We start from the raw sequence: 23,030 nt of genomic DNA on the forward strand, positions 1-23,030 counted from the left end.
AATAGTTTAAAAGTAATTGGAAAATTATTAAAAACCACATTAATTGTTTTTTGTTTAAGATTAATTGTTGTGCTTTTTTCCTTCATGGCACATTGTCTGGGCAGGCTTTTACTCAGCAGGCTTGCTGAGAGCTCATCTTCTCAGCCCTTTGTTGGACAAGACATATACTTTGCCCTTGCTTAGTTACAGCTTTCATCTGTATGGATTTAACTTTTTTCTTTTTTAAAGAGGGGTAGCACATTTAAATATTGGGATGTTCATTTGCATCTCCAAGATGCCTATACTTGGAAATCATGAATGCATGGAGAGACCAGATACTGTTTTTGTTTTTTTCCAACCAATAGCTCAGAAAATGACAGGGGAAAGAAAGACTCTGGCTGTAGAGTGAAGGTACAATGCTTGTCTAGGAAGTCAAGAAAAGCTGCCAGGATAATGCATTTTTAATGAGATGTGCTAGTGATGGCTTAACTATGTGTCAGCATTTGATCTTGCATTTCCTTTTCTTTAGTGTGAGACATAGCATCAGTTAGCTTGCCTTGTAGAGGTGTAAAGTTTAATTTGTGCATTGAGGAAATTTTTGGGGTTGCCAAAGACCGAGGAAAGACCTGCACAGGTTTTCCGTCCTTACATTTAATCCTCATGGTTATCTTCTCTCTTTCTAGAAACCAGAAGAACTCCAAGCAGACCTGGGAGCCGAGCAGGAAGCAAGGCTGGCAGCAGGTCAAGCAGCCGCCGAGGCAGTGACGCATCTGACTTTGACATTTCAGAAATCCAGTCTGTGTGCTCAGATATGTCAGAGACTGTTCCTGCTACAAGCAGGCCGACGCCCCGAGCAGGTTCTCGGCCAGGATCCGCCAAGCCCTCTAAAATTCCAACTCCCCAGAGAAGGCCACTAGCCAGCAAATCGGACAAGTCCTTGAAGAGATAATATGATTGGCTCCATAAAGGTCTTATCCTTTTGCATTAAATATTTAAGTTCATAAGATGTAAAATATTATGTAGAAATTACTGTGAAATATCGCAAGAGGTGGATTTTTAATTCTGCAGATGGCCTTATTTGTGTATTTGTCTTCTTATTTTATGTGTATAATTTTTGTCAGATTCTTTTTTGTTTTGCCATATCCTGTGAGAAGGGGAAGAGTTCTAATGTAAACTAACAGTTGTACACAGTAACATGTAGAAAGTACACTAAAAATAATTGCCGAATGTACAGTGTACTGAATGTACAGTAAGTCTCTGCAACCTCAATGAAAAAGGCCTATCACTATGTCATTAGTTAACAGTAAAGGATACCTCATGATTTTTCTTTAAAAAAGAAAAAGAGAATACTGAAAGCCAAAAGACACAATTACACGTTTTGAGCTAACTAAACAAACACTAAACGATCTACGTCAAACTACTAAGGAATACAAACACACATTCACAGTACCCTTATTTATACAGCATCTCTCAGAGAACTCACAAAGTTAATTAAGCACTTGCCAATAATATAATATTCCAATACCTTGCAGCATTTCTGTGCCATTGCTTTCAATGAGGCCAGACACATTCTGGATATCTGAACTATTATTCTGTAAGAATATCAATATAAAGTGCATTCATGTAAATGTGAGGTTTTCTTTTGCTTGAGTGGATGGTAGCACTGTATCATTGAACTCATTTTGTATCAAAGCAATTTTGCTTGCAGAAAGCTCAGAAATAAACATGTCCCTTAACTTTATTTCTATTGTATTTCTTATTTCACAGGAAGGTAATTTTTTGTGTTATGTTGTAGAGCATATGCCATTTCAGATGACCAATAATTACCATAGGCTTTAATGTTATTTCCCATTATCAGCTATCTGATTTTGGTTAGCTACTGTATTTGTTTAATAAAACACTAAGTTGCACATATCAGAACATATGAAATTATATGTAATTATTGTGTGTCAGCAGTTACTTTCTCTATATTAAACTGTGTCATTTATATACCCTGTATGAAAGGCATAGAGAGTAATTCACTTGCTTTATTATAGTCAATGAAACATTCCAGGCATTCATGGATTCATTGAAAGGATGGTTAATAGTTCAGTTTCACTGGAAAGAAAGGTGCAGCTTCAAGTGGGAGTACTATAACATGGCTGGGTAGATGCTGTGGTAAGTAGTGGCAAAATCCTTAGAACTTCCAAATGCCCTTTGATGATATCAGAAGGACTTGGGTGGGATTTGGCCAGATAAACAAAATAATACTCAAAAGATAATTGAATCTATCAAAATCCACTTGTATCAGGATTTCCTTCAACACAGAGTTGTACAAAGGTTTGTAGTAAGCCATGATCAACTGGTCCTACCTGGCTTGGGAATCAGCACAAGTGTTTACTGATTACTGAAGCATAAGTCTCTGCTGCACTATTTTATCTTTCAATTTTTCACCTTTCCTGTTGTTTCTGTTCATCCAGTGATTGCTTTCTTAGAACATTAAAATAGATCAGAACTACTCTGGTACTTTTTGAAACCCTCAACACCCTTGTGTAGTTTCCAATATTTACACAATAGCTGAAATACCTTTACTTGTAAGCAGGAAAAAGGATAGAATTTAGGCAGTTGCATGGATAATTTGACTGAAAGAGGTGGGATGTTTTTGGTGCGTTTTTTCAACCACAGGACTGATGTTCAAGGATGTCGGGAGGACAAATCTAACTGCTTTGCAAGGGTACATACATAGTTCAGTACCTTGAATCCCAAGAGCAACCCACAGAAGGTAGTGTTGGTACCTACTTAAAGCGCCTTTTATTAATGCTTCATTAATTATGCAACTTCATGGAATTTTTGTATGACTACATTGTAACTTTATAGAAATATTAGAGGGGTGACCAGCCTCTAAGTAATCCAATGCCAGATAACACCCATGGACAAAATAGATTACTGTGACTTGCTAGTGATTGCAAAATGGGGGAGGATGGTAGTAGGAGAGTTCATTTATTGGCTGGAGAATCATCCAGTGTCAGAAACCAAATTAACAGTAAATTAAAGGACTGGGAATTCAGTTAAAAAGCCTAAATCTGCCTCCAGATGTTATACCTTAATTAACTTCTTCCAAAAATTAACTGCTTTAGGTTGATACTAAGAGACTTTTCAAAATTCTGTTGCCTATGATACAAAGTTCATACTGACAAGTCTGAAAATAAAGAATGGATGCTCTATGCTTCTGTGACCCAAGGATGAATCTGCAGAATTTCATGGAAAAGGCATAATGTGAACATATGGGTAAGTGATAGGTAGCTCAGTTTTAGTGAACTAGTTTTGTAAAGAAAGTAGCAGTATTCAATTTCCATCTTTCTGTAATTAAAAGAATTTCTTCTTTGGTACCAGCATAAATGGGAGATGGAGGATCAGCCCTACAAAGTACATCCCCACCTTATTCAGTTGCATGAGTTTTTACACAACCTCATCATTGGCAATGCATTTTTCACCCTTTTATTACATTCCTTTTAACAAAAGGAGTTGATAATAAACTCATCAGCCTGCTTGAGTCAACTACAACTTAGTGTGGCCTAGACTCTATTCCTGTTTGTTCTGTGATTGTCCTGCACAATGAAGGAGCAGTGGTGATGGGCTGGGAGGAAGGGTTGGAAAGCCTATTGCTATGGTAACCATATTGTTAAGGGAATAATGTATACTTGGAACTTGGAACAGCTGAGTCAGTACTAGGCTCCTTTACTTTTTAATTTTCAGCTTTCTGCCTTTCTGTTTTGCTCCTGGCCAAGGCATTCTCAGATTCAGTTAAGGTATACTGTAATCTTCGTCCATGCTAGTGCAATAGATGACAGTAACTCAGTCTTTGCCTCCAGCACATCCCTTTACAAAAGCATATGAATGAGGTTATATTTAATATTAATTTAAAACTAATTCATTTTATAAAAATAAACTGATGGAAGCAGCTATGCCATACCATAGTGAGCAGCAGGATTTGGACCCGTGGTTGCCATAGTTCTGGCAGAGCTAGCAGCACCCCACAGCTTGCACACGAGACAGGGGCTCTAGTGTTAGGTGTGTTCCTCAGGGTATGTGGCAAGAAGACATATGGCTGAGCATTTGCTGTTAACATTCTGGGATGGAAAATGAGCATTGCCTCATTCCCTGCATAGGAACTGCCCTAACTGCTTCCAGGTGTTTCCCATTCTTAGGCTATTTGGTAGCACCTGTGCTCATCCTGGAGAAAGAGGTATTTAGCTAGATGTTTGTTCTGATTGAGGGGGTGGTGTTGGGAGGTTTATATGTTTGTGCAAAGGGAGTATACTTTTATAGACAAAAGAATATGTGCTTCCCTAATGAAACTTGTTTTCTTTGCTGAATTTGAATAACTTGTTTGTAGACATGGAGGTGGAAGAGATAGTTGACTTGTTTGCTTGCTTTCTTTTCAACAGTGCAGGTAGGTTACTCATCTCCGTAGAAAAAAACAACTTATATTTCCTAAAACCAGGAATATTGCAGAGAAAAAGGGAGCTCTTCAGAAAGGGATGAGGCAACACCTTAAATTCTTTGTAACAAAAATGCTGAGTGGCTGATAGTATTGAAGTATTTTTAAGTCCTCTGGTAAAGAATTGTTCAGAGTTTTGTTGTTGTAAATGAAATGATATCTGATCTGAAGCTAAAATAATCTTGGGGGTTGCTTTTTCATCATTTATTAGTTGTGCTGATGAACTGAAATAGTTTAAATAGTTTGGATTGCAGCTTGGGTTGCTTAAACTGTTTTTCTCCATTGGAAGGGTGAAGGAAAATGTGATGAAGGTGAATTGTGTAACTTAGCTGGAATCCTGGCTGAGTAAGTATGAGAGTGTTAATACATGTGTTATTAGCACTTGGATTAGTTGAATAGGAGTAAAAACCCCAACCTATAAATCAGGCCCTGTCAGCATTTACAATGCTATTTGTTCTTCTGAGAGGAGGCAGATGGAGCAGTGATAACTTTGTCCTCAGGGAAAGCTGATGTGGAGCTTTTTGTAGGGGTCATGATGGTCTTTACAACAATTGGAAAATTATCCAATACCATTCAATTTTTTTCTTATTTTTGGGGCTTGATTGTGGCTCTTAGAAATCTTAGAGTCACAGAATAATTTAAGTTGGAAAAGACAACTAAGATCTTTCTGTTCTTTAGGCGGAACAATGGGAACCTAGTGATCTATGAAAGAGTTTGCAGTGTCTGGGCTATTTTTAAGGACAGTGAGTTCACATGATAAAGAAATAGCTCTATAATTTGAAATATCAAAGTATATACAAAGACACAAGTGGGGATGAGGAAAGCAGGCTTTTACATATGAAAAATTGAGGAACTCCACATTTGTTTATCAGAAGAGAGGGTGTGACTTTAAGCAACACTGATTTGAAGCTTTATAGAACAAACCAACAAAATAAGGTAATTCAGACTAGGCAATATCCACCAAAGACTGAAGTAGCTAAGCTGCCACTTGGAGTCCTCTTGTCTCATGTGAGCATGAGGGCTGAAAACTGTCTAATAATGGATGCCATTATATGTAATGGATACCTTTTCCAGAAAGGGAAAGGTACTGGTAAGCTCAAGAAAAGTGCTGATGAGCTTGGACTTGGGAAAATTATAGATGCAATAATAAATGAGACAGTAGTAGAAGCCTGAATTAATATACTATTCAAAAGTTGGCTTAGCTTTTGGAGGGATGTTATGCCTTAGAAGCTGCCTGAAGGTCCTTGAAAAGATCAGTTAATGTGGACAAAGACTGAGATTGACCACATGGCTTTGCAAAAGAAATCAGTAATTCTCAAAGGAGTGAGCACTTATGAGATCAGAAGAAAGGGCTTACTGAGGGTAAATAAGCACATTGAAAGGTAGGAAAGTCAGTGAAGGAGAACATGCTCAGCTTTAATAGAGGAGAGTTCTGCAATGGAGCCCTTGACAGGTTTTAACATAAAGCTGCAAACGCTGGCTCAGAGGTTCCTGAAGTGCACATTGCTGGACGGGTGCTCTGGAAAAAAGCATCACTGCGTCCATGTGATTCATTGCAGCTCCTGGGGGTGTGCATTGCTTTCCACTGATGCTGGGGATCCTGCAGTGACTAGCTCAGCCCTAGCCAACTAATCTTCAGATGGTTAATTTAAGTAGAATGAATCCCACCCCAAATTAATGTTTATTTCAGGCTGGATGAAATGCTGGATGGGATTTTCCTGAGTGGTTTGGAAATTCCACTTCTAGCTTGTATTATTTTCACAACTTTTTGATGCATTAAAGGTACTTTGGGGTATGCAGATCATCACATAATTTTGTGTAATTTCTAGTCACGTTCAGGAAACACAAACCATGTAAAGGATTGGAGACTCCCATCATGTTACTGTTCTCACACTTTAGGAGCTTTTGAGCATTCCTGAGATCCTTCAGCAGCAAACCCAGGTACAAGTGTGTTCTTCTTTGTGTTACTCCTAGTCACATCTATCTCTGCAAAGAGCCTACCAATCCTGTTTTCTTTGAGTTTTCTGTTCGTTGAGTCTCCTGGGACCCACTGGCACAAGGAAAATTGTGTCTTTCAGGGGACAGTGGCACAACCTCAATTCCTAAACCATTAAAAAACTAAAGTAATTGAAAAGAATACCATGTTGACACGTTTCTCCTCCTTTCAAGTGTCCTGTGGATCTGAGGAAGTGCTTTTTTCCAAAAGACATGAGCTATTCATTAGTATGGTGTGATTGCTTTGGGGTTTGTTTGTGGTATCTGTGTGGTTTTTGTTTTGTTTTTTCCTATTTGCCTTCTAAATAAACACAATTGAGTATGGCCATGCATGAATAGCTCTTTCTGGAATGAAGAAAAACAAGTAACTATTTCACTGAATAGTTATCCAGTGAGAAATTAATCCAGAGCAACAGTTTATTACATTGGAACTTAAGGGCATAGACATTCATTTTAAAGTAAATGTAATTTATTTTGTAAAAATATAATGAAATGTAGTAAACAAACCACAGATAAATTAGGCAAGCCTAAGGAAGGCAAGATGCTTGCAGTGGAGGCTCTTTCTATGCAATGCTATTGGGTTTTTTTTGCCACAGAGTGTATTTACAAATATAGTTGTTCTGAACTTCAGCAACAGCTCTGCAGCATTTCCAAATAAAATAGCAAACTGAATTTTCCAGCCCATGTGTATGGCTCTGTAATAAGAGCTGAAGTGATGCTCGCTGTGGCCAGATGGTGAGGAGTGTGTGAGCCCCAGCTCCAGAGCTGGGCTGGAGCTCCTGGTTATGGCCCCACGTAGGCAGAGCTGTCTCTTCTCTTGAGAGACCTGGCAATGACTCTTGGGAGGTGATGACTCCTCGGTTCTGCTGATGTTTGGGAAGAGCATGAGCGTGATCACAGTGCTTTCAGACACTAGAAAGCCTTCCTTAAGTCTACTGATTAGGACACTAGCTCAAGCAGACTTCTTTATTATACACATGCTGTCTTTCCTAGTAGAGGAACTAATGAAGAAATAATCTTTAGTAATTTGTTATCTCCACACAATTCAGGGCATTCATTTCTCTCTCTGGTTTTTTTTTTTCCTTTCCCTGCCCCTCCAACCCCTGTAGGTTATCAGGATTTATTAAATCTTTCCAGATTTCTGAGGAGGATTTTATTCTTGATGCAAAAGAATTTTAATATAGCCACTTCCTAATGGAAAAGCTCTTCTTAATTGCCCTTGGAAACTTCAGCCCTTGAGTGAGAGCTTACTATTTGGTAGCTTTAAATCTTTCCATGTGAGAGAGCTCGTCCTCCCCTCCAAGCTCCCACTCTGTTTCAAATAATGTGTGCAGGGCTCTCCAACAATACAGCAGTGATCTCATCTGGTAAAATAACCCTGGTCAGTACTAGCCCAAATCCTCCACTGGGCTGTGTCTGGCTGCAGGGGCACCACCAACCTCTCCCCATTGCAGCAGAGATGCCCTGAGGCAGGGGGTAACAAAAAGTGTCTGTGGGCAGAACTGGGGGTGGCAGGCAGCTGCTTGGGCTGGTTTCATGAGAACAAGATGTCTGTCACAGCTGCCACAGCACAGCCCCAGCAGCAAGAGGGTTCATCCCGTCCCACCCATCGGACAACCCATGCTCTAGTGAAATACTAGGAGTAGACAATTAGTTAGGAATTTCCTAAATAGCAATACAAACTAAAAAGGAGGGTTACCAGCTGGAGTTTTTCTATCAAAATGGCAGAGATTAAGGAATCTTTCCCTTGTCTTTAGATACATATATACTGTGTCCAGAATGTCTTTTCGTATGGTCGTTATATAAGTCAGTCTCTGGCCCTGAATGCTGTGTTATTGAACTCTAGGGTATAAGATATGGTCTCCAGTGCTACATAAATAAAAGCAAAACTTTTCAGCTGAGTAGTCAAATGATGTTGAGGGAGTTTGAGTTCAAGCAGAGTGGTCTAATTTGACTGTTAAAAAATTTAATAAAAACTCTGCAAAAAATGCTTAATTGTGCAAAGATTATGCTATGATTTTTAAACTACCAAAAATTTTCAGAAGAACCTATTGGATGGGCAATATTTTAGGCAGCTGCATTAACATCAACTGATGGGTTGGAAAACTCAGTTTTTGGGCTTGGTGCTAGGCTTTTAGCAATTAAATGCCTGTGCATGAGCTTACCAAACTGAGGTCATTTGGATGTATACATGGTTTGGAAGGTAGAGTTGGAGATAAAATCAGTTGGATTAAAATACAAGAGGAGAAAGACATCATTGAGTTGTTGTGATATTAACTTGCAAGGAAACATTTTTTCTGTAAACTCGCATCTGTAGTCTCAGAATGGAGCACCAGCTGTGTCTATCTCTGGAGAGATCTAGCTAACAATGCATGTCAGAAAAAATTATAGCATAATTTATTCATACCTCTCAGAATAGAAGAAATAAGGCTGAAATCCATGTGCCTGAAAACAAAAAGGTTTTGTGTTAATTCCAATCCTGTCCAAGGATGGTCCATAAGAGTGATTAAATGCCATGGCAATGAAAAAAGTAAATTAAAGTATAGTTCCTAATGAAACTCTGAAATAAGTGTTAAATTCTAGGAAAAGCAGACTTGTCAATTACAGAAAGAGCAGCAAGTCCTGCAGCACAAACATTTTTCCTGACTCTGAGCATTGGGGATGTGGGGTGAGTTTGGGACTTGATCAGGCCAGGAGAAAGATGGCTAAAAATGAAATTCCATTTAATTCTTTTTTAATTAAGTCAGTGTTTAGTTGTGTTTTCTGTCAAGGTTATTCTTCAGTTAGTCTTTCAGGAGGGGAGACGGGCCAAAATAAAACAAGGAGTCTCACATTCAATGTCGTATCTTGCAAGAGCTATTCTTTGGCAGAGCTCTGTTCTGGCAGTAAAGCAGGAGATGGACGGTGCTTCTTCAAGCTGTTAATGACATTGGGAGAGTATTTTCTCAAAGAGATGTTGCAAAATGGTGTAAAGCAACAAGCCCCAGAGTATAAGGCTGGGTGATATTGGGGCATTTCTTAGGCTGGTGTTTCTGAAAGAAAACAGCATAAAGCACTAGTGTTGGTGATTTTTCTATAGTTTAAAAAAAAAAAAGGGGGGGGGGGGTCAAGTTACTGGAAGTATGAAAAATACCAGAAGTGATAGTTTCCTGGCTAGTCTTGGTTTGCCTCAGAAATGCTTTGGTGATGCTGTGCTTCCAATAAACATTAGATTAACAAAACACATTCTGTTTCCAGCACTTCTGATGGTGACTCTCCTCTCAAATCTAACTCTTTGTTGTCTGGTTTGGTGAAGTGGTTACGGCACTCTGCCAGCACTATTCCTCTGTCACTAAAGCTGGAATGACTGTGATGACTAGCTGAGATGGCAAGATAGAGATGACATTTCTTGCTCACAGTCTGGGGATTTTTTTTTTGGACTTCATACTTCTGGGTGGAAAAATGATGATGACTATTTGGTACTTCTGTTGTCTGTGGTGAATGAAACCAAGAAACCAAAAGCAATGTAAGAATGCAAAAATCAGTAGATGTGAGCACTTGGAAAAATCCCAAATAAATCCAAGCCTGACTTTAATGGTTTGCCTTAGGATGTATTTTCATGTTCATACACATCTCTCCCTAGCATTTCAGTTCACCTGGAGAATGGAATTCAAAGTATACTGAAACTTTTTGTTTTGAGGCCAATAGGTGGTTGATTTAGAATGGGATAAGCATTCTGTGTACTTCCAAACTTTATCTTATGTTTGAGATATCACGCTATTCAAGCCTTGTTCCAAAGATATTTAAAATGAAAAAACAGATGAGAGGGAATGCAAACAAACACCTCTTGGTGAAGTTGGAATTGCTCTGAACAGTGTAGCTCAAAGAGCAAATGTTCAAATGCGTCTTTTTTATAAATGCAGTAGGTACCAAAGCTGTCTGCAGGATAGAAGTGTTCAGTCCTCATAGGGAGTGTCCTAAATACAAATTATGGTTACTGTGCCACTGCTGGTCCCTCCTTCTGGGTATCTGTAGCCTCTGCAGAGTGCTGCTCTGCTCTTACCATTTTAAATCGGAAGAGTAGAAAGAAGGGAAGCAGGAATATGCCACCTTTGCAGATATGAGAGAAGCAGATTAAGCCCTCTGGCTGGGAATATTCAGGAAATTTGTGGGCAAATCCAGAAACTGGTTTGGCACACGCTAATCTTCATCTTCAACCTGAGCAGAACATCCTTCTCTTTCAAGAATATAATTATTTAATTATGTCTGTTTAGGAAACTAAATTTAATCTTCCTTGTCTGAAAAGACATCCTGGCTCATCTGGAAATTTAAATTATTTTAAAATAGCTACAAGTCACTGTTTAGTCATACAGTATTATCTTCTGGAAAAGGCATTGGATACGCTAGTTACAAATGTACAAGTCAAGCAGTTACACTACACTGTGCCTGTCGAGTGTTTCTGCTAGGGAGCACCGGCTCAAGGGAAACACAAACATGAATATGAATTTGTCTTTTAGTTTGGGGCTCTGGAATGTTTCTGTTCTAACAGTGTTCTAATAAAACCAAAACATTGACTCTTTCCCAGCAAAGTTATAAATAGAAAGTAGGCACCCTCCTTCTTACACAGAAAGATAAACTGCAAAAAGAGATTGCACACTAAATGAAAAAACATCCAATTTAAAATGCTGATATTTTACTTGTGTCTCAGAGCTACTGCACTCCTGCAACAAGCAGCTGCTATTTCTCCTTCATTTTTCCATGTAATTGATTTATCCTCATGACTGAGAATGGCATGATGCAGCACAAACAAGAGAAAAAGTCCTTCTGCACAGTGGCCCCTCTGTGCCTCTGACAGGTGAGCTGATGGTGATTCTCAAGTCTAGATGGCCTCAAGCATCTTTGGGGCAGTGCAAACTGTGCAATCCATTATCGACAGGTCAAAATGTACTTCTGCTCCTGTTTTAGACTCACAGAACCATTTAGGCTGGAAAAGTCCTATAAGATAATTCTCACACTGTTAACCCAGAACTACTAAGTCCATAAATGCCCCATCTACACAACTTTTCACATCTACACAATATCTCCAGGAACGGTGACTATTTTCCTGGGCAGCCTGGTCCAGTGCTTGACACTTTTTGTGAAGAAGTTTTTCTATCCAAACTTCTTCTGGTTCAATCCACCTCATGTTTATTTGGGTCTGGAACTTGCTTTGTAGGTGATATAAAGCTGGGAGGAGTGGCTGATACTCTGGAGTGTTGTGCTGCCATTCAGAGAGTCTTGACAAACTGGAGGAGTGGTGACCTGGAGCCACATGATGTTCACCCCAGGGAGTAAGTGTGAAGTCCTCCACCTGGGAAGAAGTAAATCCAAGCACCAGAATATTCTGGAGTCTGATGAGATGGGAAGCGGGAAAAAGCTAGGGCTCATGGTGGATACAAAGTTGGTGTGAGCCAGCAGTGTGTCCTTTGGCACAGGTGCCCAGCAGTCTCTTGAGTTGCACCAGCAAAACTTTGCCAGCGGGTTGAGGGAGGGGAGCCCTCTGCTCTGCTCAGTCCTGGTGGACCCAGGGGGGCCCTGTCCACTTTTGGGCTTCCCAGTACAAGACATGAGGGTAGTAGAGGGAGGCCAGCAAATAACCACACGATGGAAGGATTGCAGCATTAAAATGAGGTGAGAGAGAGGGAGATGTTACCTGACTGGGGCAGAGGTGGGAGTAAAGATGGAAACTGACTCTCAGTGGTATCCTGTGAAAGTAGGAAAGACAAAGTGCTCAAGTTGGACTGTAGGAAGAATACATGGAGATATTGCTGTGAAGAGGGCTGAATGCTGAAAGAAATTGCCTAGACAAGTTGTGGAGTTGACATCCTTGGGACACATTAGAAACCTGACTGGATGTAGTCTTGAGTGGCATGTTGTAGGTGACCATCCTCTGAGTGGGGGGATGGGTTAAGGGATTCCTACAGGTCACTTCCAACCTCAGCAATTTTCTGATTCTGTGACTTGTAACCTCATCTTACAATATACAAATTCTAATTTTTAGTGATATTTATACTTTTAGGATTTACTACTAAAGGAATATTGAGCAGCAGCAGCTAGAGCTAGGGCTCCCAGGGGATCTGTTTATACAGATAGACAAGATTTAATACGATAAAAGAGAAGGACAAAGAAACAAAGGGATTTGCTGAGGCCAAGCTGCAAGCCTTATGTTCCTCACTCCTTGCACAGTACTCTATTCACAAGTAGGTTTTTCTCTTTCCTCCCCCCACAAAAACACTCTGGATTTTGTTTCTAAGTCTGCATGGGTAAAGAATGAGATATGAATGCACAGATCTCACTTATAAATTTACTAATATAGATTATATTTCTGAAACAAGTTTGCCCTCTATTCAGCAGCTGGGGGAAACAGAGGTACATTCATTCTGTGAGAACCTCTTCAAAGGTCCATTCACAGCCATTCATGGGAAGTGCTACATTGCCGGGCATGTGTGAGAGAAAAAGCCCTTTAATTGACTGCATGAGTATCTGACTGCCAGATTGTGACTGGCCTCTGTGCAGACCCAAAGTTGCACATGTTCTGCTGGGAGCATGAAACTCCTGTAGAGACAAACCATCCTCTTACTCTATGAGCTGGGCAGTAGACCAGGCACTGCAGAATGAAGACACAGCTGTCAAGGCTGTGGGAACTGAAAACAAGGCTTCTTGCTATACAGATCATTCATTTGGCTGAAGGACCTCCTAAATATGGCCTCTATGTGTGTACAGAGCTGTGAGCTGTAGGTACTCTGAATAGAGCTGAAAACTTTCAGATTGGTGTAGGAAATGCTGGGTATTAAGTCTAGTCTGGGGTATAAAACTACTGTGAAGGAAAAGGAACAGTTTCAGTTTTATGTAGTGTTCTTTTGACTTTGTCTCTATAGGTATCAACAACCCCCTTGTCTCTGTTCAAATTTTGTTTAAACTGTGTAAGTCTGCTCAAGGGCAAAACTTGTCTTTAGCTTCCCTACAGTGCTGTGGGGTGTTATCCTCCTCTGTAATATGTGCCCACCAACTTTTGTTCCTTGGATGTGGAAGAAGTCACAAGTCATGTTATTTTTAAATGTGGACTCCAGTTCAACTCTACTTTCACTTGCTTGTTTTATAATATGTTTCTTTTTCTGTCCTTCCACTATGCAAAGCTAATCTACTTATGTTTTCCTCAAAAAATACCCTGATGGATATTGACCAATAACACAAAGCATCCATAAAGAAGGTGAAGAGGATGGGCAAAGGCAGCAGGGTATTTAGGGATACACTTAACACTGCTCATTAAAAATATGTGAATCTGGTTCAGGAGATTTGATAAACATCGATTTTGCTCGTAGAGAGCAAAAGATGAAAAACAGCCCCCCTCCTCTTTTTCTGCAAAAATGAAAGGAACTGATGTAATTGTTCTAAATCCAATACAATGAAGTGCTGTCGGAGCAGTGCCAGCAGTGTATTTCCTGCCAGTGTCTGCTCCTCCAATCAGTTTAATTATGAGCAATTGTTTGGGCTGTGCTGTGAAGAAATATTAGAGAATGGAAAAGAAAGAACATGCTTTAGGTCGCTATTTTGCAACTGATTCATGGTTTGGCAGAAACCATTAACTAGATTTTATGCTTTACAACACTGTAATAGTATCACTGTGGATCAACCTTGCCATATAAGCACATACAGCACAAATCCACCGTTTATTTTGACAAGGTTCTAGTTGAAGCATTTGAAAAATGCTGAAATAACATCAGCTATTGGCTAGAATTTTTGGTTAATCATGTGCCTACTCTTATCCAAGGGATCTAAGCAGGCTATGAAAAACTGGCTATTGTTAATGTCTCCTATGTTTATCTGTCATGTCAAATTTTTACAATAATTTTTCTTGTGCTTGACACACTTCTCATGTCTTGCTGCTGCATGCAGAGGCATTTTGTAATCCTAGATCAGTTATTTTGGAGGGGCAGACTGGGGAAAGATGGTTCTTCTCCCAGCTTGCAAGACTGCTCTCCTTCTGACTGTTTTTCTTGGGATGCTGAAGACTTAATTAAGCTAACAGGATTGCTCTGGAAGCGGATTCTGATGAACATGTACTTTAGCTCGTCTGGAACAGTTTCAATGCAGACTAGAGAGGGTGTTTACTGGGGCAGTGCCTCTGTGCTGAATAGTCTTCATGCAGAGATCTTGTAGCACAAAACCCAAAATGCCTATTAGTGCTGCTCGGCAGCCTGGTCAGCTGCCAGGACGGGAGCCAGCCGTGCACGGCGCTTGGCTGTGGAGGGGAGGAGGTTCTCACATTGCTGAGCCCAATGCAGCCACCCCTGGTGTCACTCCTCTCCAAGCACAGAATTTTACATTTCAGACATTGTCAGATACTACTGATCAGCAAGCTAGAAAAAAAAAGTCCCTCGGAATACAGAAAACAAAGAATTCATAGCACTTGTGGCAAGTGTTAGCTACAGCAGCTCATGCCTAGATCTGATATGGCATGCTGAAAGAGCATGCTCCCTCCAGGAATGTCATATAAACTATCCCAATCTGGATCCTGTTCCAAGAGAAGACAAAAGATACACTTGTTTTCATATTTGCTAATCGAAAATGTTCAATTTTTTCCCCCACTCCTATGTGAGCTGTGTACATGTTTTTGTTTTCCAATATCAGAACAAATCTTGGATAACTAACACATCTCTCCTTGTACTGAGTAATATGGGATGAAAGCAAATAAATTATGTAAATGCTGCAGGTGGTATTTTGGATCTCTGCCAGGTTCTGCAGTCTTTACATTAAGCATGTTTTTTAGATGCGGCTTAAGCCTGCGAAGTTCAAGTGTTACAAGGGTCCAGCTGTTTGCAAAAATGTGGGGATCCAGCTGCAAGTCATCTGTGAATTGGGCTGCTCCAATTCTGCTGTTAAAATGTGAACAATGGTAATTTCTAGCAGGAGAGTTCTGAATTTCAACAGAGTTCAGAAATAACAGTGAGAGGAGCAGGAGTCCTATGTTTGGATCCTGTTTGTACTACTTTCTTACATACCTGCTTAGCTTGAAGATCATTTGAGAGATCATATTTTGCCTGATGGGATGCTGCATCTCAGTTACCTAAGCACGTCTTGGAAAATAATTTTCCATCAGGAAGCAGTATTCTCTGTAAATACAAATCTTTCCCATGTAGAGATGTTACAGAAGGAACAGTAATCTTGGCTGTTCTAGGAAAAAGAGATAGATCAAATGAAATTGCTGTTTAGAAAAGCAGGATAATTGGAGTTAAGGAGATAAGATCATGTGATGCATTGTAGATGTTACCAGGGAAGAAGAGATTAAAATCACCCTATTCTAGGTCAATTGAATAGAATAAAATAATGAAATACTATTTTATTCTAGCCACTGACATGCTAATGAATAAGGGCAGAGGTAGGTCTCATAAAGAAATTTCCATTACCACTGATGTTTTTAAGAGCTGTATTTTGTCTAAAAATAAAATCTGGTATGTTGTTATGTTGCTGGGTTTATAACTTCTTTTTTTTTTTCCAGTCATATTCTTAGAGTTACCCAGAAGAGTGTTGTTGATTTGAGAGCATGGCTATGACCTGCTCTGCTGCTGCCTTCTGCTGTACTCTCAGGAATGGTCAAAATGACATGAGTGCTTTCCTGGTCCTTTTACCAGTCTCATTATTCTGCTTAATGTTACTTGCTGATTGGAAGCTTTTTGTGTCAGGGAAGTTGTGTCCTCCTGAAATCCTCTGCCTGTTCAGTATTGAACCTCTTCTTTCCTTGTACTGCCTCATCACCAACTTTTCACTTGTGCTAAGCCACCTCTGCTTCTAAACAGTTTTTGACTACACTGAAAGGCACAATTCCCTAACATAACCTTGTCTTGGGATACAATACAGGATGTGATCAAAGGTATCTATTCTATCACCATCTGTTGAGGGTGGGGGCAGTGATCCTTATCTCCATGGCAGATATTCTGCTAATGGACCATCCACTGAAACCAGGTGGGGCATTGTTCTTTATCTTTTCACAACCCATCCTTCCTCCAGAGAGTCATTTTCTGCTAATGGCCCATTGAGTCCCACTGTATGACTGATAAAATTACTGCATCCCATTGGAAGTTGCTCCAGCCAGGGGGAAGAGCCCAACATTTCTTACCAAAATAAAAACAGAGGTTTTGGGACACTAAGGGAGCCCCTTTCTCCACTGGACTCCAGAGGAAAACTGGATTTCTCCACATCACCACTGGACCTCCGGAGGGAAGCTGCACCTTCTGCAGGAGCACTGCTTCAACTGAATCACATCTGTCACTGTAGGAGGATGCAGCCACCATTTAATGGGACTGCTACCAACACCCTGCCTGACGGGGTGTCAGGTTGTACTCTGACTTTGTCAGGGCTTGGGGTTTGTTTCTTTGTAGTACTGTATTTCTATTTTAATTTCCCTAGAAAAGAACTGTTATTCCTAATTCCCATATCTTTGCCTGAGAGCCTCTTGATTTCAAAATTATAATAATTGGGAGGGGGGGGGGGTTACATTCTCCATTTCAAAGAGAGGCTCCTGCCTTTCTTATCAAACACCTGTCCTCCAATCCAGGACAAACCTCCATACGAAAGTTGGCATTTGATTTATTTCTACATATTCTACTCCTACCCTTAAGATCATAATTTTATTAAGAAGGTCCCCTTTTCCTTAACACCAGCCTTTGTTTATTGTGGGTCTTTGGGAGGGACCTTGTTCAATATTTTTGAAAATCCAAGGAAACTACTTCAGGTATATTGCCCTTGCAGTGACCCTGGTTAGTGTGCCAAAACCTAACTCCCTTGTTTTCTGGTAGCACTCTTCCTCAGGCTATCACATTGGTCTGTCTGCTGCTTGCATTTTTTGCTACAGTTTCTACTGATTCCTCAACTCCAGAGGTGAAATGTATTGGTTAGCAAGCCAACTATTCAAGTTACAGAGATTTCTCTGTTATTTTCACTGTTTTCTAGCAATGGCTGGAGTTGAGTATTAATCCCAAGGAACATTTTGGTCTCCACATAGTGTTTCCCAATAAAGATTTATATGGTCTTTGCATACAGCTTAGTATATAGATGGACTGTAGCATGGCAGTACTCATTCAATGCCTGCGCACTGGTACCCAGTCCCATCTGTAGCAGCACCTGTCTGCTTGTGTCCTGGCTCCTGTGGCTCTGTGGCTTCCCTTGGTCTGCACAAGGTACCCTGTGATCCTCCAGTAGCACTGGCTCCATGAGTGCCCTCAGCTGAGGGACAGACTTGCTTTGGATTTGCAAGTTGGTCTTTCCAGACTCTTTCCACACAGCACCCCCCCCACTCTGTTCTGTCTCATCACAGAACTCTTGGTCTGTCCTGCTCTCATCTTCATGCACTGCTTATGCACAGTGATCACAGGTAGGGTCCTTCAAAGCGGCCTCACCTTTTGGATGTTTTTCACTTCTCTGACAGTGTTACATTCATGGTGTTATTATTTCACGGCACCCACTGATTTAAATATCCTATGATGTTTTAAAGAGCCTTTATTTCATTATAAGGTTCCTCAGTTTCAGTGGCTTTTCATGTATTTAAAGTAGACAAAAGTCTTTAGAAAGACACTGATACTTCCTCTTCCCCCCATGCTTAATTCCTTGCAGTGCCCTCACCAGAGTAACTCAGGGAGTGAGCTCCTGCTCCTACAAGGGGTCTCTAGCACATCCATACCAGAGAAAGCAGTAGCCACCTTCATGGGCCTCCACAGGCTGGTTATTACTCCCAGCCTATTTTCATAGTTAGTGAAATTTCAGCTTCAGGGAGATACCCCAGCAGAGCAGCACTGTGGCTCTGGCTGTGCCTGGCTAGCTTGAACAGACCAAAACAAAGATTAATTGGCTTGATCTGACAGCATTAACTTGTCACTGAGACCCAAAGTAATATCTCTGTGCAGTCTGTTGGCCTTACAGTATATAATCGAATGTCTGTTTTCATATTCTGTCTCTGACACTGGCCAAGAGCAGACGCTTTGGCTAATGATGTTTATATCCAGGCCATCTTGCTAAGAGTCACCCTCAATACTGCTGAAATGACTATCCTACTGTATGGTACATATAGGACTTTAAATAAGATTGATGTTAAAAACCCTTTAGATGGTTTAACACAAGAGACAGCGTAAAAAACTCTCTGGGTACTTATGTAATAAAATTATTTCAGGCTCACATTTGTGACAAATTATCTGTTTTAATTTTTTTTCACCCTCAAGAACAGCTTGCATTGTGGCATCAGAGTCCTTTTCACGGGTCTCTCAATTCATCTCTCCTTTCATGCTGTTGACTGGACTACAAACCCTGCAAGCAGAACCAGCTTTGCACCCTAAAGTGCATACTTTTAGTGTTTTAAAATCCCCTAGTTTTAGAATATTTTTTTTTGTTGGTCAGGCTACTTTTCTCTACAAATTTGCTCATAGACAAAAACTTTTTAGGTCTCTCAAAAGTTCTTATCAGAAAATAATGTATTATAACCAAACCAGTAAAAACTAATTTCATTCTTTTTCTAATTATAGAGCAACTTTCCACAAGTTAAACAATAAAAGTACTTTGCTGAAGGAAACTTATGGTTTTGTTTTTGGGGGTTATTGGCTTTGGACTCAAAATGAACTTCTACCCTTTTCTTGCTTTGCCTCATAAGAATACTCCTTTGTTTACAACCTGCTCTGTAGCTGAAAATGTGAAAAATGTAAAAACAGAAGGATTGGTACTATTCTTCAAAATGTAAATTTAATTGCTTTCTTTTTCCTTTATTTTTATCTATTTTAAATCTGTGCCTTCTTTCTATATCAACTTTCCTTGTTCTGCTGTGGTTGCTGTCCAAGTGGAAAAAGCATTTTAAAAATGAATTCCTATAGCTTTCAAGTGCTAGTCTTCTAAGTCAGTCAAATATGGTTGTGATCAAAAATGGCTGTGGTTATCTTCTGTTATTTGTGTTGTTTCTATCCAAATATGTTGAAGGGAGTCCTATCTTGTTGGGTATGCTGTAATTGTTCCAGTTGTTGGAAATACAGTTTCCAACAAAGTGTTGGTTTGTCCATCTGGATGTCACAGCTGGAAGGAAATCCAGCCTTCCTGTCAGAAGTATCTTCTACACACAAATTCACAGGCCCTGCACATGGGCCTGAGAAATCTGCATTCTACAGATTTGCCACTTTTCTCTTGGCCAAAGGACTGAGATAAAATTGCCAAGATCAAGGGGTGCTGCACCAAGACAATTTATGAGGACTGACCACTGTTGGCAGAAGGGACTGCTCTACCTTCTCTGCTGGAATCAGATCAGGGTGTTGTTGGACTGGGGATCTGAAACAACTCTACTCTTGAGCTTATAAAGAAAGATAGACCTTTCTTTTAGAAGGGAATAAAAACTTTACAAATTTCAGTGTCTGATTAGTAATTAAAGGCCACAACAAAAAACAGTTAAACTCTGTTTAACTCTGCTTTGTGCCTAGCAAACGATTTGAGGCTGTTCAATTTCTGTAGTAATTCTGCTGCTATTTCTAATGCTATTGCATAGGACGAGATTTTCTACCTATACAGACGTCATAGATACTCTGCTAAACACTATTTAAATACTGATTTCTGGTAAAATCAATACAGAGTATTGGGAATGAGGAAGGAGGTGGGATGCTAATAGGTCTTTGGTCATCTCTATGCCATCTCTACTTTGCAGAAAAAGAAGAATTCTTTGCTGTAGGAATTTTGAAGTAGGTAGCATAAAACTCAGCTGTCAAGCAAAAAAAAATACCTGGAAAGCTTAAAAATAAATAAAAAAATAGATAAGGCCACTAGTCTGTTTGAAGCAGAAAATAACCTGTCCAGAGCATTCTACCACTTTAGACTGAGAAGCAGGGTTAGTTGTGAAAAAGAGTAACTACTTTGAATGACCATGATGGGCAGAGAGAGTTAAAAAAGGAGGCTGAAAAATATACTATGGTGGAAGTGGACAAAGAAGCTGGTATCTCCAACCCTCTCATGAGGTTGAAGTTCACAAGCTGCAAAGAAGCCCAGTCAGTAAAGGAGATTAGCTTGACAGAAGCATCCATAGATGGTAATGAAAGGAAGCAATTAGGCCAGCTCCTCCCATGGTATTCTGGTATCTTTTCCAAGAACAACGAAGAATTTGGATGACAGGATTAAGTGCAGTGCTGCTCTGTGCTGAACCACTGAATGCTCCTGGGAAGCAGTGCTTAAGCTGGCTTGTCATCCTAGAAGATGGGCAGAAATGTTAAATTACAGTCTGCAGAGCAGCCTGACTGTTCATCCTAAGGTGTTGCTGGCATCCGTGGTTCTCCAGGCATCTCTTTATTCCCAGGTGGCTTCAATTTCTGTTATGAATACACTTACTGCCTTTGAAGGAGCTTGTTAGCACAGGCAGCACCCCCAGCAGCTATGAGGATCTCTCCTGGCCCAGAGGTGGATCAGCTAATTGTGTGAGTTGTGCCTGCACAGGATAACAGCCCCTCAGCGGGCTGTGGGCCAGCGGTTCCCAGGTGTTGATGCCCATCCCTGAGGAGCACTGAAAGCCTGCTGGGACGTGCCCCAAACCCTCTCCTGCAAACAGCACCAATCCCCCTGTTCTCACCTCAGCTGCAGCCTGCAGAGATGGGGTTATTTCGGTAACTTTCATCACTGTGGGCACATTGGCCTCAGGACACTGTCAGACTGGAGGAGACATGCACACCAAGTGCTGCTGGAGCAGTCTGTGCTGAGCCCTGGCAGCTACACAAGGCATTTTAGTCTCTTTGCAACATGCTTTCTTTTCCCTCTTCCTTCTGGAAGACATACATTATCTGGGGTTTTCATTCTCCTGGGCAATCTCTTATTTCTTGAATGAAATTTATTTAATTCTTTAAAATTTCAGAGCAGACTTGGTGCTAAATGCTGTCTACAGAAAATTCATCTTCAGCCTGCTTGACACAGATATCTTTCTCTCTGTGGGGTAGGCAACCCAAATCCAATTTCAATTAATTTTTTTTTTCTTTTTCCTTTTCCTTGCTCAGTTTTGTTTTCTTTTGTCAGTTTTGTTGCTGACCGGATTGTTAGCTTTAGCTGAGAATTTAAAATCTTACTCTTTGTGTCAGCCTCTGGGTGATTACAAGTCTCCTGGGTCAGGTGCAAGACCTGCGTGAGTTCCCCACTGCAGTGCTCTCTGCAGCTTCCAAATCTGGAAAATCTCTGTATGTTTTGCATGAACTTCACATTATTTCCCTAGAACATGGAAGAAATAGCTAACAGAAGAAGAAATTGTAAAGCTTGTAACCAAGCCAGTTTCTAAAGTTAGGGTGGGAAGGTATGCAACCATTTAAAACCAGGAATCTAACCAGCTCCCAGAATAGTCTGGTATAAACCTGTTGGTGAAGAGTTTTGATGTTAATGGAGTGCCTAATAAAGGTATCATGCTTCTCAGTCCTACAAAGGTCTTTCCTCAGTGTCCAACACACCCGTTTGCTAATTCTAAACATTCACTCAGACTTCTTATTTCTCTCCACTTAGAAATTGACTAAAACCAGAGAATCCATAATTGAGGACAAGACCACAAAGAAAGTAGCAGAGATAATGACAGCATCAAGAAGAAAAGAGACACATGGGTAAATGAGAAAACAGAGACGCTTAACAGCTTTGGTGCAAAGCTGCCAGAAGTTTGACTGACAGGTAAAAGCAGCTTAAGAGACCTGCCTTTTTGATAAGGACAAATGAAGATACTTTAGGATTTGAAGTGTAGGTAATTTTTCAAATGTTCTTTTTATTATAGAGCTGGGCTGGTTGAGACAAACATGCAATCCTGGGGGGATGATGATGCCAGATTTTATGAGTCAGATTCTGCCCTGAGAAATAGTTTGGTAGGCAATCATAAGCCAAATGTAAAAAGTGCGATTAGATGCTAAATTTCATGCCAAAGAGGGAAAAAAATAGAGGAACTGCAAGCTGTGGATAAAGTTTTGCAAATCTCAGTACTCAAGAAAGGTAACTAAAACATCAGTCAGTGAGGACTCTGCCAGAGTCCACTAGATAATTAGACAGAGCAAATAATTAAACATCGGTCTTAAATCACATGTTACAGTATTTTGGTCTGGTTATGGTGACATTTGTTTAATTCACTTAAGTTTCTCCTCACAAAGTTAGGAAACTATTACCAGTTTCCACTAGTGAATCTGGTTTCAGCATATGCTTTTGTAATAAGTAATTTTGTTTGTAGTCCTTGCTTCTTAGTTTTTCTATTGGTATAGATTTTAACAATGTATCACTCTCATTTTATTGAAATAATTGTACTAGAGCATTGTGTGCTTCACTATGAATCAGCTCAAATTCACTATCAAGTCTGCATAAACTAGTAAGAGGTATCATCTATTCTCTCAAGCCTACTCTCATATCTGGATTTGTTTCCTACAGAGCCATCAGATTCCTGGCATGGGAGTCTCTGATATCCTTCCCAACCATTTGGTGAAATCCAAAGTTCTATTTTCCATGGTGAAAGCCTGAAGGGAAAAAAAACCCCAATACTTAAAAACTACAAATCCAGCAATGAGATGTAATGTCAGAGATCCTGTATAACGAGATG

The 23,030-nt window shown here is 40.2% G+C and overlaps 1 protein-coding gene across 15 annotated transcripts in view; it reads left to right on the forward strand.

Moving 5' to 3' along the window:
• The window catches only part of DST (dystonin), a 295,125-nt gene extending 293,405 nt beyond the window's left edge, over window positions 1–1,720 (forward strand). For all 15 annotated transcript variants that reach the window (XM_033054020.1, XM_033054008.1, XM_033054006.1 and 12 more), the window contains one exon: window positions 663–1,720. In XM_033054020.1, coding sequence (XP_032909911.1) covers window positions 663–928 — 266 coding nt within the window. In that variant the 3' untranslated portion in view covers window positions 929–1,720. The remainder of the gene's footprint in view (window positions 1–662) is intronic.
• Window positions 1,721–23,030: the final 21,310 nt, after the last annotated feature.

Source organism: Catharus ustulatus, chromosome 3 (assembly GCF_009819885.2).
Source record: "Catharus ustulatus isolate bCatUst1 chromosome 3, bCatUst1.pri.v2, whole genome shotgun sequence".
Classification (NCBI taxonomy): domain Eukaryota; kingdom Metazoa; phylum Chordata; class Aves; order Passeriformes; family Turdidae; genus Catharus; species Catharus ustulatus.